The 8,058-nt window shown below is 35.0% G+C and overlaps 1 protein-coding gene across 1 annotated transcript; it reads left to right on the forward strand.

Moving 5' to 3' along the window:
- The first annotated feature begins 1,256 nt into the window (after nucleotides 1-1,256).
- LOC21384520 (homeobox protein knotted-1-like 6) lies at nucleotides 1,257-2,789 on the forward strand. Its single transcript, XM_010111002.2, has 3 exons — nucleotides 1,257-1,765; nucleotides 2,289-2,417; nucleotides 2,588-2,789. Exons 1-3 carry the CDS (start codon nucleotides 1,475-1,477, stop codon nucleotides 2,741-2,743), a joined length of 576 nt encoding a protein of 191 aa, XP_010109304.1. The 5' UTR covers nucleotides 1,257-1,474; the 3' UTR covers nucleotides 2,744-2,789.
- Nucleotides 2,790-8,058: the final 5,269 nt, after the last annotated feature.

Genomic DNA, 8,058 nt, shown 5'->3' on the forward strand with positions numbered 1-8,058 from the left:
CTTCTTTTATAATGAGTTGAGATTGTTATTGTAGAGGGTAAAATCTATAATTAGAGAAATCAATGGTCAATGACCGAGTTAGGAGTCATCGATTGGTGAAATTAATTCACTGCGAGAACGAAGGCGTTAGTAAATGTGAAAGTAAATAAAAATAGTAAAAGACACAAGGAAGTATAGTGGTTAGTGGTTTCACTATGATTGTTGGAAAGCATTACAATGAATCGTTCTGAGGTGAAGGGGATCAGAGAGAGGAATGCATGCTGAAAAATACAGTAAATAATAGAGAAATATGTTATAAGTGAGCGTGAGAGCTTTTGTGTGCTGTCGAAACATGCCGAACTATGTCCAAATGCCTTGTATTAATAGTTGATGACACTCTACGAATTGTTTCCTGATTCTCTGCGTAATATGACATTCAATTCGTGATATTCCTTTCCTTCTTAGACGCTGCATGACTTTGTTTAACTGGTTTCGTCCATAATCAACTGGTCAATCATAGTTTTTTACCTATTTTGAGTTGATCTGGCCTTTTTGTTGCATGATTGCTGAAAAATATAGTTTTCTTATATGGAAGACAATCAATGTCGTCCAATGAGAGAGTATCTTATGGCCTAAGTCGATTGTTGACCTTTTTTCTCATTAATTATTCTAGCTGGAGCAGTTGATTTCTTTTATTTTCTAGCTTATTCTGTTGCCAAATCCCATATAAGGAATGTCTTGAGGATATTTTCTCGTGACTTGATACCTAAGGCTATTCGTCGACTCGTGTGATCGACTAGTGGAGTTGATCAGTCGACCAATCGATTCTACATGTTCGAGGAATTACGATATCTCGTTTAGTAACCTTTCACAGCTTGAATTGTCACGTGTACAGTGAGAGATAATGTACGAAATTTGACCTCAATAGTTATCGTAGATGTATCTAACTTATTATTATTATTTTTTTCTAGGAGATAAGATATGCCATGTTTATAACGTAGGCGCATATTCATTGAGAAAGCAGCAGAAGTGGAGGAAGTGGGAACCGGGAAGGATTTATTTGATAATCTTTCTCAGCATCGTTGACCCCAATAAACTTTGACCACAGATGGTTCTTGACCGAGCGTGCAAGCACGCGCTCCGACTCGCGTGGACAACGCAAACCCGCGCTCCGACTCGCGTGGACAACGTCTGGTCGGAGAATATTGAAAAAAAAAAAAAAAACTCAAACTAATAGGAGAGAGAGAGAGGGGTCTTCAGGAGCCCTCTTCTTCAGTCACTGAGAGGCTGCAGTTTCTCCTTGTTTGTACGCTAAAATTTACACTTCCCAAGAGACAATCTCTGATCATTTCTCATTTCTTAACTACAGATTTTGCTCCTAATCTCATTCCCAAATCTTCTGCTCAAAAACCACAATTAAACACACACACACACACACACTCTCTCTCTCTAAACACACTCATCTCATTCTCCATTCTTCTCTGAAACAAAAGCGATGGAAAACGACCTGTACGGCATCGGCTCAGCTCCGGCGACTGTTTCGGCCGAGTACATGGGCTTCGAGGTGTTCGACGACGATCGGGTGCAAATGGCGTTCGGATCCGACCCGATTTTCCCGGCCTCCTCTTCTGCGGTGTCGGACGCCGCTTCCATGGCGGCGGCTGAAGCTCAGAGAGGCAGCGGAGGAGGAGGATTCGCCGACGAATTCTCCGGTGGAGTGAGAGAGAAGATCGCCTCTCATCCTCTCTACCCCAAGCTTTTAGAAGCTTACATCGAGTGCCGAAAGGTCGAATTCTGCTTTTTTTTTTCTCCCGTAAAATACGCCGATCTTTGATCCGCGTTTGTTGTCCGAGAAAAAACTTGATAGATTTACGCGACAAAAAGAATAGGAAAATGGTATTTTGTTTTCTCCTTCTTGTGATTGTAAAATATGAAAGCGTACGAAGCAGGAGTAATCAAGGCTATATATACATATGTATATATATGCTATACAAAAGGCCGACTTCGGATAATGCTAAAAAGAAACAGTACTACTCGTGAACTTTCCTTTTCCTTCAGATTTTCTCAGCAGCCAAACACACTCTTGTAGCAGTGCAGTTACAGTAGTTTCCATATGTTCTCTTTTTTTTTTTCTAAAAAAAGGAAAAAAAAAATAGAAAATAAATGACTTCCCCGTTTTCTGCGAGCAAGAACTTATTTCGTGACTTGTAACGGTTTTCAGTTATTTGCGTAACGTCAATCTGTTAATGAAGTTTTTACTTTTTTATTTTGTTTTTTTTTTTTGAAAGTGTTTGTGTTTGGTTGATCAGGTCGGAGCGCCACCGGAGATAGCAAGCGAGTTGGAAGAAATCCGGCAAGAAAGCGATCAGCTGATCAGCAGAAGAACCGCCGTTTCAACTCGCGATTTTGGTTCCGATCCCGAGCTCGACGACTTCATGGTCTTCTCTCAAACCCGAAACCCTAGCTGATTAGCTCTTGTTGATTATATATATATATATGTATATATATATATACACACACACAGACACATAAACATATATGTATATATATAATTTCCTTTTTAAGTACTTAATTAAGGTTTTGGTTGTTTTCTAATAATATAAATTAGGAAACTTACTGCGGTATATTGGTGAAGTACAAATCGGATCTCTCAAGGCCGTTCGATGAGGCAACGACATTCTTGAACGAGATGCAATCACAGCTCAACTCTCTCTGCAATAATCCCACTACCACTGCGTCAACAAGCTACGTTTCTGGTCTCTGATCTCTCTCTCTCTCTCTTTCTCTCTCTCTCTCTCTCTCACTAAATCTTCAAGCTGTTAATGTTCTTGTTTAGTTGCTTTTTATGATTATTAATCTTTTTTGCTTTCCCAGTTTGGCTGTTCTTGTGTTAGTACATAATATAATAATAAATAAATAAAAGCCCAAATGAGATATAGCGAGCGCGAAACCCATCAAATCGATCAGATCACATGAAGCACAGTGGCTGTTCTAGTTCCTAGACTAATTACTTATTCTTACCTTTTTTTTTTAATTAAAAAAAATAGGTTTCTGATGGGCATCAAAGAATAATTAACAAATGTATATTACTTGTTCTTGATTAGAAACAAAAGGCCTGTTTCAGTGAGTAAGGGCAATACAAACAATCATTTATAAAACCTAACGACAAAACCCTAGGTAAATGAAAAGACCCTCTTAGCACGTTTGGTTCACGCGTTTAAGTCAGTAATTTTAATTTTATACTCAAATTTTGTGAGAGAACAATTAGCGATAACTTTTTTTATTTAAATTTTTTGTGAAAGAAAAATACTGTAGCAGAATTAGAATTATGATTTCAAACGCAATACTTAAATTTTGTGAGAGAACAATTAGCGATAACTTTTTTTATTCAAATTTTTTGTGAAAGAAAAATACTGTAGCAGAATTAGAATTATGATTTCAAACGCATGAAACAAACTAGCCCTTTTTCTTGGACATTTGGATTGACTCACCCAATTTATTTTGAGGATTATTTTTTTAGTGTTTTTTTATTTTTTTATTTTTTTTATTATCAATGTGGATTTCAACCTATGATAACCAAATAGGGAAGTGTATAGTTGATAACAATGTATATTTTTTTGGAGAGAATATACGTGTGTGCGCGCGCACATGTATTTCTATGTCGTATTAGTATTAATAATCAAGTAAATTTGTTCGTGACCGAAAAACTAACTAAATTTGTTTTCCAATAGCTGCGAGTTCCAAAATTGATGGCTGCAAAGCTATGAATGTTAAAGTTATCAAAATCTAAAGTATGATTTTGTATTCATGCATCCTAAGTTTTAACAATTTTAGGATTGGTTAGTTTTAAATATTTTTGGATGACCTTGTATGAGGCCATTGCTCGAACATTATCATGTTTTTTCCGTCAAATATCATTCAACTGATTACACTTTTTGCTATAATTTCTTCGTTAGGCTTTTTATCACTTTACAGTTCTTTTTACGGGTGTTGTAAAACATAAATGTTTCATCCACAGATTGGCGTGTACAACTTTTATCTACATCGTTTTGTTTGTTCACAATTAGAAACATGAGACCTTATCCGGTACGCCAATATACCGGTAGGTTAGATTTTCTGTCCGTCAGATTTGTATAAAAGTACGTAAAAGTCAATCCAATAATTAGGACAACTTAACCTACCGATACGTCAGACATACTAGAAAATTTTCCTTAGAAACATACTTCCTTGCTACTAATAAACGTATATCTCATCATAACGGCCTTTGATAATGCCTTTTTTTTTTTTTTAAAGTCTAAAACAGAACATGATTTTTTACTGCATGCAACCGTAGAAATTAGAAAAATATGCTAATTTGGCGCAAGGTACTAAAAGTTGATTGATTAGTCTGCATCCATCAATGAACCTTTAAGTTCTTTTTTTTTTTTTTTTAATAAACTGTGAGATCTCATATTAGAGATTATTTACACATTCCAACTAGATTGGCACCTCCTAACAAATCTCGTCTTATACGTACCAGAATCCTCACTCAATGTCATTAAATAAAAAGAAAAGTACAAGAAATGTTGAAGTTAGGAGGGCAAATAAGTAAACAATCCAAAAGGCAATAACAAAGCAAAAAATAACTTAGAAGTAAATACTGAATATTTAGAGTACAAAGTCTTATAACTAGGCGTGGTTTCTTTTTTTATAAAAATAACTTGTTGGGACTAGTTACCATTTCAAATGTATCTATGTAACCCCCTAGATGATAAGGTTAAATCACTTGATCATCCTTATCATCAACACAAAACAGATTTTCACTAGAATCTCCAAAAGAACACAAGATATCATGGCAGAGAGAAGTACAGTACTTAAGTTAGATTTTCAGAATATTATATTTACTCGTGCTGTACGATGATCCTTTGTTCACTGTTGATCTCCTACTTTTGATGTTGTGCTTATACTCTTATAATAGCTAACTTTATAGTCTTTTTTACTTCGTACAGATGGAATTTGTAGCGGAAATTATTATTTTTGTATTACCCTTTTGTGTTCAGGTTACCAAGATTACGCATATAATATGGTATAATACGCTATTTTTAGCATCATTTTGAAAGAAAGCTGTTTTTCCGTCATGCGGTATGTGTCTAGTTGTGCGGCTTGGAGATTATGGATTTGGTTTTGAAATTCGTGCCTAAATTACTTAGATTAAATTAATGGTATTCACAATTGAGGCAATTGAGCTAATTAATTGGTTTGAGAGCTCAACTTGGTTCAAGTGCTTTTCCTGTCAAATATTTTATAATGTGCTTGAGCAGGTTCGTTAACTTATGCACGTGGGCTCTTTAGTTGTTAATTGGGATAATAAACAGAATCATGAAGTGGTTTTGTGTTAAGCTTTGAAGCTTTTTGAAGTGGATTGTTCTGGTGCAGGGTGTATCTGCCAATTTTTTTATATGGTGTGGGCAGTCGGTAGTTCCCACTCTTTTTTTTTCTTTTTGATACAATTCCCCTAACTCATTTTGTGAGCCTGAGTTGGAAAAGGGAGCATTCCGCCAATTCCGCCAAGCCTTACAATCTTTAAAAGACAGGAAACCATAGGTATGCTTGTTTCACAACTTAAGTTCTTAACTCGAGTTGTGTATGTGAGAGAAAAACATTGTAGTAAAAAACTTGAATTTGAATTTTTTTTGAGAAAAAACGCTATAGCAATAGAACTTGAATAGTGAAAAGAACGGGGTCTATGACTTTTTTCATGTAGGTGCCCATGAGGTGATTCGATCCTGAGACCTTGTGGGAGCAAACCCAAGGCCTGAGCATTCCAACCAACATCCCATAAGTAGTCTATAGTTCCCACTTCACTAACAAAAAATGAAATCTTTAGAATTCAAACCTCGGCAAATACACGCATGCATTCACGCACCCAACCACTTTAGCTAGCCTCTACTGGCTAGGGTGAAACTGACAAATTGAAAAGTTTGCTCCCATTTTATGTGTGCTATATTGTATGAGGTTTTCTTCTCGCCTTTTACTGGACTCTTAAGAACAAACTAATAAGTGACATATAGAGTAAAATGGTGCAATGAATTCTCTTTTTCCCTTTTCTGAAAACGAAGTGAACTTGACAAATTGATTTAATGCTTGCAGCATTGTTCCCCACCAGGGGTATTTGTTGGACTTAATTATGTGTTGCTGATAAGAAAGATGATCGTATTCCTCTACGTAGGCGTATGTATACCTGCAATTGCATGCAAATGTTTTGAATTAAAATGTATTTTGTGATGTTACGGTCATGTTGCATTGTTGTCGCTGAATGCATCATACATTCTTGTGATCTATTTGTGCATATGTTGCAAGAGAATCATGCACTAACTCATGTCATCTATTGATCTTTGTTCTCTTTCTTTTTATAGGTTCTTGTTTTCTTCTTAGTGTTCCTTTTTTTTTTTTTTTAATTATGAATTCTATTTGTTGTCTACCAAATAGATCAATGGTGCAGTTAACTAGGCATAATTTGGAGTTTGGATGGTTTTACCTTGTATTGAAGTTGTTATCTATTGAGTGGTACTTGTTGAATGTGTTATTTTTCATGAGCTAAAGAAGGTTATATTTTGTTTTGCTCTTTCTAAGAATTAGTGTGAATCCGTACATGCTGTCCACTCTAGGGATTAGGGATACAACACAAACATATGAATTAGGATACAATAAAGTTTAAATATCACAACGCCCTAATTGTAATATTAATTGTTTTGGCATATTACTGAACTAATAGTAGGATTGCATGTATATATATGCTAGGCTGTACACTTCCGAATTGAGGTTTCCTCGACGGATAATGTGAGAATGTCACACTAGTGAATGTGTTTTATATGCCACGCTAGTGAATGTGAAGGGTGAAAGTGTTTTTATCTTTTTTTTTTCTTTTTTTTTTTTTTAGGAATTTTGTTTTCGTTTCTTATGTTCTTGGTAAATATTTTATTGCTTCTCATGGTTTGTATGATATTGAAAATGTTAAACATCATGACTCAGGACGTTAGATAATTTATTTTTTCGGATGCTGCTTCAGTAAGTTGTGTGATTCATGTCTTGAAAAAATGAAATATTGCGTGATAGTAAGTAAAGATAACAGAAATGTTGTCTTAAATGCAAGGGGAAGCGGGGTTTCGGCTTCCTCCTAGTCCCACCATTTTCTCTCCCAAAAGGGCTTTTCAGCTTCCTCCTATTTCCCTTCTCTCGTGAAATCATACCTGACCCAGAAACTAATTTATGTTTCCAGATTTTCATATTTTTCCTTTTTCGTGCTTAGGGTTTTGACGTTTGTGCACAGTGAGTATTTACACCACCATGCACTTCTGACTACATTCAGGATTCCATCAATTTCTTATTTCTCCGTCAGTTTTCGGCGTGTGTATATACAGGGGTTTTTTTTTGGGTCGGTTTCTCCTGTGAAGGTTCCCTCCAGGTAACTTATAGTTATAAAAATGTAACATAATAATTATTAAATCGATGTTGCAGAGAAATAATATAATTTTTAGATGATTAAATTTTTTAGTGTTACTTTCTCTAACATCATATTACATGCAATAACATGGTACGTAGAGAGACCTTCTACCTGGGAGAAACAAAAGCCCTATATATATTTATATATTTCATCTTCTAATATCCAATGAGAGTAGTCTATGAAATCACTTAGGAGATGTTTGTTTATCTGTCTCTGATTTTGAATCATAATTTATAATTTTTTATAATATTTTTTTTTCATAAAAGAATTTAAATTTTAAAAATTAAAATTATAAATCATGATTTTAAATATATAAACTAAATTAAATGTTAACTTATTTGGATTATCCAGCAGTATCAAGTCATAATCATAATTATTTCTCTCGGTTTCTGTTAACCACATGAAATAATTCGGGCTACAGTCTGCAATATACCATCAGATAGCAATTATTCTCGCTCTCCACTTCTGTTTATTCACACGTAAAAAGCACCCACAAAAGTATCCTCAGTATACAACATACAAAGGGTAAAAATGGACACTGTCACGTTAAAAGTAGCGACCAAAAATTCTCTCTTTTTCTTTTGTTTATCAAACAT

Source organism: Morus notabilis, unplaced genomic scaffold (assembly GCF_000414095.1).
Source record: "Morus notabilis unplaced genomic scaffold, ASM41409v2 Scaffold3232, whole genome shotgun sequence".
NCBI lineage: Eukaryota > Viridiplantae > Streptophyta > Magnoliopsida > Rosales > Moraceae > Morus > Morus notabilis.